Source organism: Nomia melanderi, chromosome 3 (assembly GCF_051020985.1).
Source record: "Nomia melanderi isolate GNS246 chromosome 3, iyNomMela1, whole genome shotgun sequence".
Lineage (NCBI taxonomy): Eukaryota > Metazoa > Arthropoda > Insecta > Hymenoptera > Halictidae > Nomia > Nomia melanderi.
Genome location: NC_135001.1, coordinates 8,354,905 through 8,371,243, shown reverse-complemented (window position 1 = coordinate 8,371,243; position 16,339 = coordinate 8,354,905). Strand labels below are relative to the sequence as shown.

Below are 16,339 nucleotides of genomic sequence, written 5' to 3'. Positions count from 1 at the left end.
GTTATTATTGAATTGGACAGACCATGTGGTCTGACATCAGACCATGTGTTATTGACCAATGGGAGACCGAGTTTCCGGTACGCAAGCGCACTACGGATTGGACCGGCGTTCTCGTCTTCTGTCACGAATATTCCGCTTTTCCGTTGAATCGTGCCTACTCCTTCAGGCGACCGGCCCTACTCGTTCGATTCCGTCATCCATGGAATCTGTCGTGCAGATCAAACCGTGAACATGCAGTTGTCACATGTCGACCTTCCGCGTTTTTCTTTTTACATAACTTTGGCATTATCAGTTACGATAACTACCCGTGGAATCGTTCTTCGCTTGTAATAATTCGAAGCGCGCCAAGGATCGATACCCCTGTGGCAGTAACGTAATCTTGAACCCCGCGCACATTTGAGAAACGGTCAAAGTCATTTGTTCCTTCCTTTTTTTTAATAAAATATTCCGCATTGCTTGGAGAATGTTCCATCGAAATTTCTTGGTTCCATGATGTGTCGGCTTTGTAACTGACATACATATAGGTTCACGTCGATACAAATCATTGAAGAAGGTTATAGGTTTTGTCAGTGAAAGTTTTTGTTTGTCCGTTATTGTTATTGTTAATAGGAATCTTCTTCGTATTGTTGTTGTATTTGTTGTTACTGTACTTTTTCCCGTTTCTTTTTTTGCAATTGGTATTAGCTTCACTTTATTCCGAACGGCATGATAATCCTAATGATGCATTATGAATTATGCACATCGAACTATTTTGCAGAAATTTAGCTTTTTATATAATCGTACTGTGATACACAAGAAATGTTTAATATAGTGTCGCTGTATCGGAGTGTTATAATCAAAAGTTTGGCCATGATGTCTATGGGGGTATCGTTGACTTATTCATTCGTAACGGGATAATCTCGTTTGATTTTCTTAAAGACGCGAAACCTGTTATAGTAAAGTTCCAAAAAGAATCTTTCGTTTTTTAATTTTTGCCTTTATGTAATTCTGTGTTGTGTGCTCCGACTGATCTCAATATCGAACAACGACCGATTGTATTCGATATAAAAAAGAAAAGGATGCGTTTACATGGAAATGGAAGAAATTTTGTATGAATAATTTATAACAGAATGATTGCAACCTAGTAAATAACATTTATATTGCGATCATTTATAATTAACGAGTAGTATTAGTATAATTACTTTAGAAAAATTTCGCACCTTTACATTTGCAGTAAATGATCAGAACTTATAAATACATATGATACATACATATCATTTTTATTACACAAGAATTACACGCGCAGGAACTACATATTTGCGCGTTCTGAAACGCGAATGAATTAATCAGTCGAAAAAGGCGTAACTCGAGTTTTATATTATTATAATGGTAAGAAAAAAGTTGTTTGAAATTGAAATACGCATATTCTCCATGCCATTCCTATTGATAAATAGACAATTAAAAGTCATTAATACAATCATGGAAAATATTATTTGTAGCCATACAAAAAGCGGTAAGAGCATTATAAAATATTTACTGAAACGAATATTATTTTCTAACATTTTAGAGTATCGAAAATAATATTTTTACTGGAACATAAAAATAAAGATATATGAATTATGTAAATAACATGGTAAATCGATAGAACCGTTTCTATGTTATATATTACATAGATATGGGTATTTATTTGTGCAGGAATATTTATGTAAGAATCACCATTTTAGTTAATTTTATTTATTATTAATAAAATATATTCACGTTGATTAATGAAAACAATTACTTTTCAAATGAGATGATAGAAGGAAAGTAAATATATTGTAAATGCTCGATAACACATTATAGAGGTCTTTGCCACTTGTCATTTGCGCGCGAGCCTGTTGCCTGCGTACTGTATCACGTGAACCGAAGAAAGAAACATATAACCTGTGTAACTTCAGACTTAACGAGACTTTTGTGCTAACGGAGGCATCCTACTTGTCTCGTTCACAAAGACCGGGCTCATGAATAAAAACGGGCCGAATCGCAATTGTGCTAGCCCTAACTCGGCCTCTCACGTTGCTGAAGACGTTATCTGTTGCTGTCCGTCGCTTCCTCCGGTCACAACATATTCCCTTAACATGTTAACCGTGTCGTTTCTCGGTCACAGACCTCCCTATAAGCGCAATTAAAGATTCATTAAAACTATTAAAATCGACAGAAAACGTAGTTGAATATTGAAGTTGAAATTTGTTTAGCTTATCTTAATTAACATAGCTCATTCATCAATAGAAGAAAAGACGACATTTTAATTATTACACAATTCAATGATCAACTATTTTTTCATATTTATCTCGCAAACTCGGTAAGTATGGAAAATTGTTGAATCGCTAAGTTCGTGTACAAGACGAATTAATGCGATTGTACGCGTGTACTTACTTAATTGATAGAATAATGCGAGAAACGAGATTTCTTATCGACCCATGCCCGGAAGGCCAGACAACCTAATCGCCGCGATGAAAAATGAAGAAATCCAAACAAATTTTTTTTTATTTACTTATAAGGTTACATAAGGGTTACAATTAAGAAGGAGAGAAAAATAAATAATTGTTTGAACATAAATATGTATATCGTTTCAAAGAGAGAAAGAAAATACTTTTATTTGCGTTACGAATGTTATCATTATCAAATCTGGTAAAAGAGATAACAGGCCAAGCGTGGGAAATTTCTGTTTTGTCTCTTCTTCTCGTGGTCCATAAATTCTCGTTCGATTCATTACAAAGTAGATTTTCTTAATTTATGAACTTTGATCAATTCCGCGTCACCGGGATTGCTGGTATTTTACAATTTATTTAAATTGCGAAAATATTATGTGTATTTCTTATCTGAGCGCTATTAATGCTTATGCTTCTAAGATCCAAGTGTACCTGAATGTATAATGAAACGAAATTTTATAACGTTCAGATTAAAATACCATTAATGTTACACATTATTCAAGCAGTGAAATATAGTTATATTCCTTACCGACGTTACTTAACGAAATTATTCATGACTTCTTTCCTTTTCTCTTTTGCTTTTCGTTCGCTTCCTCCAATTGTTGCAACTCCAGTTCGTGCACGCGCTGTTTTTTACGATATATTGGGGTTTTTACAAGCCACGCTACAAAGTGTCAAGAGGACAGCGAATATTATTATTAGTTTTCCTTTAATTTTATTTTTTAAGTATTATTGCTTCTTTAATTGTCCAACCTGAAAATGCATCTTCTTCTTCTTTATAAACAGGATCATTTGTGCTCAGCGCATTTATTAGTTCGACATGTGTTAAAGGATGAGTTCTTAATTGCACCATTCGTTTCGTGGTCATTATCTGATTAATGTAACAAAAACTAGTATATACAAACAAAATATTTATAATCGACAAAGAGATTATCGGAATATTTTGATACCTCGCTAATCGATGTTAATACGGTACCAATAGTGAATCCATCACAAAGTTTAGTCATGACAGACGTATCGAATTGTCTATTAATACCAGAATACTACAAGTAAAAAAAAACGTATAAAGATCTTTTTGTTAAACACTCATATAGAGAAGATATGGACAAATCTTAAGCTAATTGACGCAAATTTCTGACGTCAAAACAAGCACAAAAATTAGAAAATTTATTTTGAAGTATTACTCTTGTAATGATCTGTTGTTTGAATGTTATTAATATTTGAAAAAACAGGAATTTACGTCAACGGTCGCGAATGTGTTAATATTTAATACGTCAATGAAATCTGACTTTGTGTAACAAATCTTTCCATATGAGAGACATGCTTCCATAGTCTGGCCTGGGGATGTATATAACTTTATCATAAGTTTGATATAAAAGCTTCTGGTCTGCATCCCATGGAAAGTTTGTAGTTCCAATCAGAATTACTCTGTCTTCATTTGTAATGTTCTTTACCAACTTGGGTAAATCTTTTTTCAATCGTTTCGGGTCAGTTTTATCCGTTTTAGGAACTTTTTTAACAAATGGTTTTTCAGCCGCATCCATAAATATTACCGATGGTTGTAATAAACGTGACACCTTGATGCAAAAAAAAATAAAATGCATACATAACATTATGGATTATACTTAATAAAATACTAGAGCACCTTTGATATTAAGTGGATAAACATAATTAATCCTGACTTTCCAGGATATTTCCCTGCAATATTGGCTGGTGTAATATCAAATAATGTAGCACCAAGTTCAGTGCAAATTGCATTTACTAACATCTTTTTTCCACTTCCACGTGGACCAGCTATTAATACGGATCTTATCAGAGGTGTAAGTTCTCTAAGAGTACTGTTTCCCAGAGGAACTATACAGTATTCAGCTATTAAATGTCTTATGTCCCCTATGGATGTAATTTAAAAAAATTGAAACATCAACAAAGAGTAAAAAATGTCTCATATATTTCTTCAACTTGACATTAAATACTCAACCAATTGTTGGCAATGGGTCTTTCTCCTTCTCTCTTAAACTACTATTAGTAAAAGATTTTTCTCCTTTGAAATCTCTAAGTGCAACTTCTTTGTGAAGCTTAATAATGCCTTGTGTCAATAATTCTTCGAACAATGACTCTGTTGTTCGGTCAGGAGTCAAATCCTTTTCTTTCCTTTTCTTATTCTTCTTTCCACTACGACGAATACGTTTTTGAGTTTTTTTTGCACGTTTACCTTTCAACCCTTTGTCCCTGTCTAATGCATTTTGAAGGGCTTCAATATCACCTAAATGTAATTACAATTTTCAAACATGACCAATATACTTGAAAGTTACAATGCATATAAAATCCATACCCCTTAATTCTTGATCAACAATAACTCTAACTTCGTGTTCTACTTCTTCTGTTTTTTCTTTTTCTATCATATTTGTATATGGTAATTGTGCAACATTTGTAGATTCATCTTTAGATTTCCATACTTCTTGATATTCTTGATTAGCATGCATTAATTCTGATAAAAAATTGGATGGAATGGGCTTGAAACCTTGTTCTGTTTCTTCTTCTGACTGCTCGTTTTCACTATCCTTTTTTGCTTTTGATTTCTTAGATTTTTTAGACTCCTTTGATGACACCGCTGTAGATTTGCTCGTGGTACTTTCAGTTCCCTAAGTAGTATAGAATAATAAAAAAAACTGTAAACATAACAGTACTATAGCTGATAGTTTTACCTGTCTACTAAATATTATTCTGGACCCTCCACTTTCAGCGGATGGCAAATCAGGGATTTTTCCTGTTTGTTGAAAGTATGCATTTATCCAATTTCGAACTTCACTTCTGATATTCTCTTCTATTATAGCCCTCTTTTCCTTTTGAATCTGTTCTCTAGTCTCAATCAGTAAAGTTTCATATAATTCCTGATATTTACTTTGCTTCTCATATCTTTCTTGTCTAATTCTCTCGGCTTGCCTAGCAGTTTCAGTGATTTCTTGACTAGGTTGAAGCATACCTTTAAAAATACTATATAAATAATTTTATCATCCTTTCGTGTATACATTTTTATTACAGAAATATAATTACCAATCAACAACATTTCATCAAGACGTCGTTTTCGAATCTTCCTTCTGGTAACATATCCCCTCCACACTTTTTGAATCCTCATTGCAGCTGTTTTTTCACTCAACACTGCTTGAATATCCATTTCTGGTTTGATCGTTGATCTTTCTTTCATCTTGCGAATTTCTTTCATAAATTGAAACCTTAGCCGTCCCTGTCTCGCACGTTCGTGCGCCTTAAAAATTAAGATTAAATATTATCGATTCGATTCTGTCGTTATAATAATTTCTTTCAAACCGATAATTAATTGTTTGCAACATCGACACCTGTATAAGCCTAACAGCTTCCGATTCGCTCATTTGTTTTGGCAATATTACTTCATCCAGCACACCGATAGAACGCAAAGTACTTTCTATGAAGCATCGCCTTTCCTCAATCTCTTTTGAACGTTCCCGCCGAAAGTATCTGGGCAATTGAATTTCAATTTCTTGAGGAGTGACGTTTAACTTTATTAGAACGTCATCGAAATAACTGTATTCTGAAAGATCTATTTCGACCAGTTCGTGTTTCAATTCCAAAATTCTGCCAAGGCAGGAATCTAGTAATCGTCTAATTAATATTCGCTTTTGCGGCTGTATCACTTGGTCATAACATAATTCAAGCTTGTTAGAGATAATGATATACCTCACATACAGCTCCGTATGTATGTTACGAGCTTTTTTACGATCTCTTTGCGGCTTTGCGTTCTGCAAGTTCATGTCCGCTTGAAGTACTTCATCCAACGCTATTTGTGTGATTTTCCAAAGTTCGTCGTATGTCACGCTAGACATAATTAAAATTTCATTAAAAACAAACTATCGCGACTTAATGGCAAATTATATATCACAACTTATGGACAGTCAAGAATAGAACAAACGACAATCGGAACACTGGGTCTCTTTATTTTCGATATTCTAAGAATCGTTAATATCTTAGCAACCACGATGGAAGGCTAAATAGAAGGAATGTCCGCAGATCTTTATGTGAAACTACAGTACTAAGAAGTACTTTAAAAAGAAACGGAAATTTATCTGTTTCAGAGAACTGTAATAAATTTAAAATATGTAATACTATTAAATTTTACAGCCATTTTTACTGTTTTGCATTTCATAGAAAAATATGCGATATAATAATAATGATTCATGAAAATGTCCTTGGCATATTCGACAATAATAAACTAGTTTTAAAAATTCCATGTGAATCGAAAAGTGCTTTTTTCAATTTAAAAGTATCAGTTTGAAATGATTCCAATTATTATTTCATAATACAAATTCCATGAATATTTAACATGATCTTACATACAAAAATGCCATTCGAAATCACATTTTAACAATTCTTTTATAATAATAAACGACATCTAATGGTATAAGAATGAAATAAATGAACAACGGCAAATATAAACAAACTTTTTAAATTATTTACGTTTAATATTAAGTAGATACCTTGAACTTAATGTTACGATATCTAATATTAACTCAAGTAGAAATTGGCAAAAAAGCAGGAAATATCATATAAAATATATAACATGTTGTTCTAGACAGAATTTGTCCCCTATTTTCGAATGAAAGTAAAATCAGATCGCGCGTTGATCGTAGCATGCGAGAGGGAGTTCAATGCAACCCGGCTATTCTTGTAACATGCTTCGGAGCGTTCCGGTTGCCTGTTTCAAAACGTCATCCTGGGTGATCGTTTGTTCGCGAAAATAATTCTTGTAAATACGGCTCACCACCGGCCAAAGGTGGTGATGAGAAAAAAGTATTCGCAGTAATGGCGTTAGCATTGGAGCAGTTTGTAAATAATGTGCAGACGCTTTCGAAACAAGGTACGACAGATGCTCAGACCCTTCCTTGTATTCCCATTGAACATAACCTCTAATTATAATTGTAAAAGATTTTTCATTGGAACGTTTGTACCCTTTCGAAATAAACACTTTCTTCACGAAAGAAAACTACAAGTTTACTTAGAATTTATTCTACGCATTGCTACGACCTTTTGTTAATTAATTATTATCGAATAATGCAAAATAAATAAGTTACATTTTGCAGGTAATTTTCGAGAGCTATGTGAGATAATGATTAAAAATGTAGATGTTTTAATGGAGAATGGACAGCACTTAGATAACGTTCTGGAAACGTTAGATCTGCAGCAACACTCATTAGGTATTTTGGTAGTGTTGTGTGTAAAATTCTCATTGCCTAATCCTAATGGTGTGAACACTGCCAATGCTTATAGACCATTATTTAATCAGGTTCAGGAATTTATTATTGGTTGTAATGGAGAACAAGTTAGATTTGCTCCAGACACATGTAAGTCTTTATTTGTTTTTCCACATCGAAAAGTCTTAAATTGTTTATACAGAAATTATTTTATAGATGCAGAACTATGTCATCTTTTCACTGAAAAATTAGTTCAATTGCAAATGCCATTGCACGGTATTGACTTATTGTGCCGAGCGATAAGTAAAATACAATTATTTGATAGTCAGCTGACTTCAATACACGCTGATCTTTGCCAACTATGTCTTCTGTCAAAGTGTTTCAAACCGGCGCTTGAATTTCTTGATATAGATATCACTGGTATCGGTCAAGAAGGAGGACAATTTGATTCAAAGCATTTTTTGCTCTATTATTATTACGGTGGAATAATATATACAGCTTTGAAGAATTATAATAGAGCATTGTACTTTTTTGAGGTGTGTGTAACAACACCTGCTATGGTAGTTAGTTACATTATGTTAGAGGCTTATAAAAAGTACATTCTGGTCTCTTTAATAATGCATGGGAAAGTCCTAAACTTACCTAGGTACACAAGTCAAGTGGTGAATAGGTACATGAAGCCTTTAAGTCATCAATATGAAGAATTGGCTACTGCTTATCAAATGAATAGCTGCGAAGAGGTTCAAAAAATTATTAATAAATATCAACAACTTTTTACAAGAGATCACAATATGGGACTTGTAAAACAAGTGCTCAGCTTTTTGTACAAAAAGAATATACAGAGGTTGACAAAAACTTTTTTAACGCTTAGCTTAAGTGATGTGGCAAGCAGAGTACAACTATCAGGACCTGCTGATGCAGAAAAGTACATTCTGAATATGGTAAATGCATTTCTTTTAAGGTACAAATAGATACATAAAATATTAATGACTTTTGCTTATATAATTAGATCGAGGAAGGAGAGATCTTTGCAACAATTAATCAAAAGGACGGAATGGTAGTATTTCATGATGATCCGGAAAAATATAATTCACCACAAATGTTGGCAAAGCTAGAAAAGGAAATGGCAGCATGTATGGAATTAGATAAGCGAGTACTTGAAATGGAAGAGGAAGTTGTTCTTACTCCGCAATATGTTCGAAAAGCCTGTGGTCAAAATGATCAAGATGATCAGACAGCTGGACCTGCAACAACAAATGTAACAAATGTGCAAGGTCAATCTAAACATAATGCCTATTCCATGTAACATACACGTCGTTGTGCGTTATCTTTATTAAAAAACAGAAAACGAATGAAAAAATCTTGTTGAAAGTCAAGACACAAATGTTTAGAAGCCTGTTTTGGATGAATGCATAGGTTTCAAAATCCCATGGAATTCTATTCGTATTGAAAGCGAAAACCGACAAAAATCTATTAAAATGTTCAAAGTATCCATTTTGTAATACGTACATTTTTCTAAGATCTCCAAAACTGAAGGCTGATTAATAAATTGTAAATTATGCATGCCCATGAGTGAGTTACCAACTCAAGTATATTTTATTCTCTAAGTTTTATATTATTATTTTTTTGTACAGAATATATTATGCATGAAGAGTAAAACATTACATTATTTCCTTAATGATTTCTCAGCATCTAAAGCAGGCTTTACATATAATGCAAAAAAGCAGGAAAAATGTGTGGTATAGAATATTGTAATATTTAGTTAAAACTGTCACATCTCAATCATAAAAATTAAGTATGCAGTACAACAGTTCATACAATGGAGTTCTTAAAGAGGTATACAAAGTCAGATCTAAAATGACTTTGATACAATAGTAATATATGTACATATATTTGTCACAAAATAATGGTCGCAAATTTAATTGATTCATGAAAAGAAAAATGCTCAATGCACATTTGTGCCAGGTAAGTAAAGTACGCTTTTTACAGTAAAAATCACAAGTGATCTATTAATATACAAATTTAATATACAAGATAAATGTCCTACTGTACTTGTTTTATCTTAAATTTAGCAAAAGGAACATCTAAGATATACAATCTAGATTATTAAAAGCAAACACTTTATAATTTTAATCGCATCTAGTATGGATCAATCTGGAATGTATAGCAAAACCTTTTTTGTATAGCTAATGTTAACATCACTTTGTCTCCACGAAATAGTAGATAAATATCCAGTTCTAGCTCACAGTGTATATTTATTTTTAGTTTTAAGCGCTTCTTTTTTATACGTAATAATGACACAACAAAAATTTCAAGATAGTAATTTGTTTATGTCTATGAAAACCGTTTGAAATATTTCTTCCTTACTCTTTGATCCATCAATGAATGTCACTGTTTTACATAAATCTTTGTCTTTTGTTAATTCGTTTACATATTTTAAATATTCGGGCCACACAACCTTTTCAAAATACCCAGGAACATCTGGTGGATCGTAACGTCTATCCTTTCTTCTTTCCCAGCATTGATCTCTGGTTAATGTTAAAAAATATTTTTTATCGCACAAGTTTGAAATAACCTTACATTTGAAGAGCAAGAAACCATCTAATATTAAAATGTTCTTGTCATTCGTTTCTGTAGAGTTACTTTCATGCGGCGATGATTCAAGTAATTTAAAAATATCCGATCGCATTTTATCCATATCCAAACTGGTTATGATTTCCCAATTATTGTGATTAAGTTCTGGTATTTTTATATGTCGAGGATCATCTATTGGCAAGAAATAGTGATCTTGATGTATAATAACAGAATTTTTCAACTCCTTCTGAAGTCGATTAATTAGAGAGGTTTTTCCACTGCATGTTGCACCAGAAATACCAAGTATAATCCATTTCTTTGAAGACATTTTAAGTTTCTTGTTATTAGACTTTTATATGATAACACAGATCTAAATTAACCTACAGTTCAATCAGTTGGTGTAAGTAATGTAGTGTACAGTTATATAAGTCACCTCTACAATTGTTGAATTAAAGAGGTATATAAAGTGTTTATTACAGAGTGTACATGTATTCTATAGGCAGCTTTTTCAGTATATTTTATGAAAAGATCTATAATTCATGAAGTTTATTTAATTTATCATATGAGAAGTATGGTTTTACATGGTAAATGGTGAACAATATTAATCCACCAATAAAACATAAGCCTGAAATTGCAGGTATCATTAGAGCTAAGTCTGGAGAACCAAAAAGTAATCGTATTTTGCTATCATCAATAAATGGTAAAGCAATTATCCATATAGTGTAATACAGAAATAAAATTAATGTCACTAGTAGTATGACCTTACCTGTCTCACTGTCTGTATTAAGCATCTCAATGCATTGATTAATAATACATTAAAAAAAATACACATACAAAAATCTACGGATTCTATGCAAAAAAGGAATAATAGTCTTACACTTATGTGTTTCTACTTATTTTATATGTAAAATTTAAAGTATTCGAATTGGTTGAAAGATTTCTATCTTCCATGCGGTACAAGGAGAATATTTTAAGTTAATGATCAATGTATTCTTGTTCAAACTTTTTGAAATCTTCTTCTGTAAATGCAGTAGCTTCAGGTTCTTTAGGTTTCTGTTTCTTAGAAATATATTTCTTTTTCGTTGCACGATTCAAAAACTATAAACAGGTTATTAGATAGTATAATTTTATGTAAAAATTAATTTAAGTATCTCTAAATATTTAGTACCTTTTCTGCTGTATTTGATTCAATACGATTAGTACTAAGCATTAGAAGTTTTTCCACGTTTTCATCAGTAGGATCTTTCAACCCTGTTATTTTCTTCTTAGTTTCGTAAACGGTTATTTTACTTGATCTTCCAAGAATTGTACCAAGATCTAAAAACATTAAGTTTATTGGTCATTAAACATTCTAAAGTACAGCTTTTTTGTTAAAGTTATACCTGTTTTATCGTCTTTTGATAATATCCTATGTTTTGGTGGGATTAGATCCAAAGTTCCTTTATATTTAACGTGTTTCCTTTTTTTCTTCTCTGTAAAGTAAGAAATAGGTACTTTTGAGCACAAATCTGTAATTTGTATATATAAAATACAAACCTTGTTTCAAATTTTCCTCATGGCCAAGTATTTCAAGTCCTTTTCGAACAAGTAAATTTGACATTTTTTATTAGACATTAATTCGTAAAAATTGGAAAAATCGTAAACAAAAGGTACTGTGCTACACGATGCTCCAGAAAACTATGTTCTGTGTTATTAAATGTGTATGCGCACAAACGCCATCTATATTAGACAGCCCTTGCTGAATTCGCTGGAAAATTAGAATACACCTGTATATAGCTATTTGATGATATTTCTAACAATTTATATATACGTTATGTATTTTTAATGTATAATGATGTACATTTTTTCAAAATCTCTTAGAAGTAAATTTTGAACACTTTTAGCAGTAATTAGAACAACTTGTCAAGAACATTACTGCAGTGTATTCTAGATTGCTTTATAAAATTTTAATTATAATTGATTAGTTATAAGTTATAGTTATAAGTTCAAAAATAAAAATGTGTTTCTTATCAAACTGTGATTTATTAAAATTTTAATTTTAATCATAAACTTATTATTTTAAACTTACAAAAATATTGAATGGTGATAGTTTTGTAGTTTCTTCGAATGTAGTTTCAGTTGTTAGTTGTCAAACAGTCTTAATGATAACTGTAAGTAGTTAATCTTAGGAGAGTTAATTTAACATTTCCGAAATCTATAGTAAAATTTCTTGGAACGTCAAAATGCATGACGCTTACGAACAAACGTCAATATTAAATATTTCCGTTCAAATAGAATCTATAGCTGCTTACGGTAGGTGATTTATAACCTTCATAATAAAAGTCTCATTAATTCGTACAATAATTTAAGTCATAATTGTTTATAATATAGTGAAATATATTATGTAAAACTGATATATTTCAGATGACAATTTATTAATTGGTACAAGAGAAGGTCATGTTCTTATGTATAATGTTCCTTCCATAACAGACGATAGTCATAAATTAGAATTATTGCGCCATAGTAAAAACTTCAACAAAAAACGCATCACACAAATTGATGTTGTGCCAGAATATAATTTATTAATAATCTTAACAGGTAATTGTATATTTATTTTTTAAGTTTGTAAGCATTCAATAAATTATTTCATTAATTCTAATTACAGATAATATTCTTTGCGTGCACGATTTGAATTCTCCTAATTTTCAACAAGTTTGCCAGTTACAAAAAACTCGTGGTGCTACATTATTTACTTTAGATGTACAAACTACTCAGAGTTTAACTGGAGAAAAAAATACATTTGTACGTTTGTGTGTTGCTGTGAAACGTAAGCTGCAATTATATTATTGGAAAGCAAAGAAATTTGAGGAATTCAAAGATTTTGAATTAACCATACCAGATATACCACGTGAATTATCTTGGTATATATCATCTTTATAACGTTCAACGAGTAATATGTTAGATACAACAAAGTACAATATAATTTTAATATAGGTGTGGAGATTCCCTAATTTTGGGTTTTCGTGGTTTGTCATACACAATATTGGACTTAAATGGAAAATCTAAAGAATTATTTCCAACTGGAAAGTCACCTGAACCAAGTGTTACAAAATTGTCTGATAATTCGTTTGTATTAGGAAAAGATTCTCAGTCGTTTATTATGGATACGAAGGGTGAATTAATTCAACATAGTTCAGTAAAATGGTCTGATACACCAAGTGCAATAGGTATACAATTTTACATGATTATGGTTTATTTGTTAATTCAAAAAAAAAGAATGATGTATTTTAGTTTCACAAAGATTAAATTATTTTAGCTTGGGATGATCCTTATTTACTTGGAATTGTGCATGACAGATTAGAAGTATATACCATAGAGGACTGTGTACATATTCAAACAATAAAAGACTTAAATAAAGCCAGACTTATATATAGATGTAAGCAGGGAAAGGTTTTCGTAGCATCAATTAGTCATATTTGGTGCGTAAGAGCTGTTGATGTGTCACTTCAAATTAGAACATTACTTCAACAAGAACAGTTTCAGCTGGCGCTGAAATTAACCGTATGTAAACAATATTTTTAATTTCATAAAAAAAGCAGTTTATAAGTAATTCATGTACTGGAAAAAATAATTTCTATATTATTTCAGAGTTTATCTGACATAACTGAAGAAGAAAAAATTAAACAAACATACAAAATACAAACGTTATATGCGCATCATCTATTTGCTAATAAAAGATTTCAAGAAGCAATGGACTTATTTTTGAAATTAGGAACAGATCCATATGAAGTGATTACACTGTTCCCTGATTTAGTTATTTCATCGAGCAATAGTTCTGAACACAATGAACCAACACCAAGTTTGCCTAAATTACAAGATCATGATTTAGAGAAAGGTCTGCGTGCGTTAATAGTATTCCTTACAGAAGTCAGACATAAATTAATGGGCGATGCACAGGCAAAAGATAAAGATAATAATAAAGAGAAGTCTTTGATTAAAGGCGAAAAGAATATGACAGCAGTAGCTACTGAACAGCTTTTAAAAATTATAGATACAACTCTTTTGAAATGTTATTTGCAGACTACTGATGCGTTAGTGGCACCGTTGCTTAGGCTAAATCATTGTCATTTGGCAGAGGCTGAAAGAACATTGCTAATGCACCAGAAGTATCCTGAGCTTATTATATTGTATCAAACTAAAGGGCAACATAGAAAAGCATTGGAACTTCTTGAAAAACATGCAAAAGAAAATGATCCTAGTCTTAAGGGAACTGAAAGAACAATTTTATATTTGCAACATCTGGGTAAAGATCATATGGATTTAATTTTAAAGTTTGCTGGTTGGGTTTTGAATGAAGATCCAGAACAAGGACTTAGAATATTCATGGAAGACATACAGGTAATATTTGCAATAAATGTCTACAATACACTGTTTTATGTCAATTGTAACATTTATTAATATTATAGGAAGTTGAGCAGTTACCGAGACCAAAGGTATTGGATTATCTTCTTCGTTGTCACGCAGATTTAGTTATAACATATTTGGAACATGTGGTAAATATTTGGGAAGATACTAATCCACTGTACCATAATGTTCTAATACATCAGTATAAAGAGAAATATTTAACGTCTTTGAACGATGCCAAGACTCCTGGTGAAAAAGAAGCAGCGCAGCATATTAGGCAAAAACTAAAACAATTCTTGGAGAAATCAAAGCATTACACCCCAGAAACAATATTAGTCCATTTTCCATTTAATAATTTGTTCGAGGAACGAGCTATCATTCTCGGACGACTTGGTCGTCATCAACAAGTTATATCAATATATATTAATCTTCTTAATGACATTCCAAAGGCTATTGAGTATTGTCAGAATGTATACACTAAATATCAAAGTAGGTATGAATTTGTGTATCAAGAATTTACTTGGACTTTTATACAATCCACCTTTGTCGTTTTAAGGCCTAAGTAATGCAGAGAAACAAAAACAGACTGATGGCGCAGAGGAGATTTATTTGATACTTATACAACAATTATTGAAACCCGATGACAAAGAAGTTTTAATGACAGGTAGAAATTACAAAGCGGTAGTCGGTAGTAAAATAATAAAAAATCACGCAGTATTATAATCCCTTAGGATGTAGTCCAGAACTTCAACGAACGGCACAACCTGATTTGGAAATGGCGTTACAGTTGCTAGAGAAACACGCATCAAAAATAAACCCGTTGAAAGCGTTAGACGTTCTGCCCGATACAGTTCCTATAGGTAGAATAAAGCATTTCTTGGAAGTCAGTTTACAGGAGAAACTGAATAATAGAAGGAGGATGCAGGTATTAAAAGGATTGCTCTATGCAGAACACTTGCAAGTGCAAGAACAACGTATGCATTACGAATCGCAGAGTGTTCTTATGACAGAATTTAATATATGCCCAGTATGTAAGAAGAGATTCAGTAATCAGAGGTTCGTATTTATTAATCGGCGTTTTTATTAATCAACTCTTATTGTGTAATTAACGTATAACCTAAATTATTTTGCAGTGCATTTGCCAGATATCCGAACGGCGACATTGTACATTATTCGTGTCAAGATCGTAAAAGTTAAAGAGAGAAATAAATAAAATTTATTTGTACTAAACGATATAAAATGTACACTGCGATGTATTTCTGCTCATATTATGTATATAAATGTACACATTTTCCATTTGCCTTCCTTTCACTGTGATCTATTTTTAAGATTATTTTTAATCGTATAATATACATAAATCTATAATTTGTAATATTATTTCCTTTAGAAGAAAATGGAAGAAAATTTTAGGAAAAAATAGTGTAAAGTATTACGGCTGACATTTTATTTATATTATTAAAAATATGTGTGCGTATATATATACAGGTACGTATGTATGTATGTATGTATATATATATGTATATGCACATATTTTTTGTCCTGTATAATATGGCATATAAATTTATCAAACAATGATAAAAAGAATAAAGTTTAGTAGTTCTAAAATTAAACAATTAAAAAAGACAATTTTAATAAGAAAAGAAATTATTGATGACAGTTGGTACTACAATAAAATGACAGTCGGTATGCTTTGGTACATGTGTTTTT

General features: G+C 31.6%; 6 protein-coding genes across 8 annotated transcripts; 2 read left to right on the top strand and 4 right to left on the bottom strand.

Annotated features, from left to right (window-relative positions):
* Positions 1-1,421: 1,421 nt before the first annotated feature.
* On the bottom strand, positions 1,422-7,201 carry LOC116430169 (dynein regulatory complex protein 11). Of its 3 annotated transcripts, XM_031983948.2 has the most exons (12): positions 6,962-7,201; positions 5,807-6,302; positions 5,505-5,715; positions 5,156-5,433; positions 4,783-5,092; positions 4,429-4,713; positions 4,096-4,340; positions 3,740-4,027; positions 3,401-3,493; positions 3,204-3,321; positions 2,980-3,114; positions 2,473-2,882 (listed from the first exon to the last, which is right to left on the bottom strand). In XM_031983948.2, the coding sequence occupies exons 2-11, from the start codon at positions 6,236-6,238 to the stop codon at positions 3,002-3,004; spliced, it is 2,373 nt and encodes a 790-aa protein (XP_031839808.2). In that variant the 5' UTR covers positions 6,239-6,302; positions 6,962-7,201; the 3' UTR covers positions 2,473-2,882; positions 2,980-3,001. The 3 variants fall into 3 exon arrangements, with proteins under 3 accessions (XP_076222322.1, XP_031839808.2, XP_031839802.2); XM_076366207.1 differs by lacking the exons at positions 2,473-2,882; positions 6,962-7,201 and adding an exon at positions 1,422-2,131 and having other exon boundaries at positions 5,807-6,572; XM_031983942.2 differs by lacking the exon at positions 6,962-7,201 and having other exon boundaries at positions 5,807-6,572.
* On the top strand, positions 7,112-9,334 carry CSN3 (COP9 signalosome subunit 3). The gene is made up of 4 exons (XM_031983959.2): positions 7,112-7,341; positions 7,565-7,825; positions 7,892-8,616; positions 8,685-9,334. The coding sequence occupies exons 1-4, from the start codon at positions 7,287-7,289 to the stop codon at positions 8,979-8,981; spliced, it is 1,338 nt and encodes a 445-aa protein (XP_031839819.1). The 5' UTR covers positions 7,112-7,286; the 3' UTR covers positions 8,982-9,334.
* A 78-nt stretch (positions 9,335-9,412) lies between these two features.
* Nrk1 (nicotinamide riboside kinase) lies at positions 9,413-10,725 on the bottom strand. Its single transcript, XM_031983973.2, has one exon. The coding sequence runs from the start codon at positions 10,575-10,577 to the stop codon at positions 9,987-9,989; it is 591 nt and encodes a 196-aa protein (XP_031839833.1). The 5' UTR covers positions 10,578-10,725; the 3' UTR covers positions 9,413-9,986.
* Positions 10,726-10,777: 52 nt separating this feature from the next.
* Positions 10,778-11,042, bottom strand: LOC116430197 (Dolichyl-phosphate mannosyltransferase subunit 2). The gene has a single exon (XM_031984000.2). It carries the CDS (start codon positions 11,038-11,040, stop codon positions 10,780-10,782), a length of 261 nt encoding a protein of 86 aa, XP_031839860.1. The 5' UTR covers positions 11,041-11,042; the 3' UTR covers positions 10,778-10,779.
* Positions 11,043-11,198: 156 nt separating this feature from the next.
* LOC116430193 (uncharacterized) lies at positions 11,199-11,936 on the bottom strand. Its single transcript, XM_031983988.2, has 4 exons — positions 11,786-11,936; positions 11,632-11,721; positions 11,418-11,566; positions 11,199-11,347 (listed from the first exon to the last, which is right to left on the bottom strand). The coding sequence occupies exons 1-4, from the start codon at positions 11,847-11,849 to the stop codon at positions 11,225-11,227; spliced, it is 426 nt and encodes a 141-aa protein (XP_031839848.1). The 5' UTR covers positions 11,850-11,936; the 3' UTR covers positions 11,199-11,224.
* A 454-nt stretch (positions 11,937-12,390) lies between these two features.
* On the top strand, positions 12,391-15,930 carry Vps39 (vacuolar protein sorting 39). Its single transcript, XM_031983929.2, has 10 exons — positions 12,391-12,541; positions 12,653-12,826; positions 12,894-13,149; positions 13,223-13,455; positions 13,545-13,789; positions 13,877-14,626; positions 14,695-15,121; positions 15,189-15,296; positions 15,364-15,688; positions 15,766-15,930. Exons 1-10 carry the CDS (start codon positions 12,472-12,474, stop codon positions 15,827-15,829), a joined length of 2,652 nt encoding a protein of 883 aa, XP_031839789.1. The 5' UTR covers positions 12,391-12,471; the 3' UTR covers positions 15,830-15,930.
* Positions 15,931-16,339: the final 409 nt, after the last annotated feature.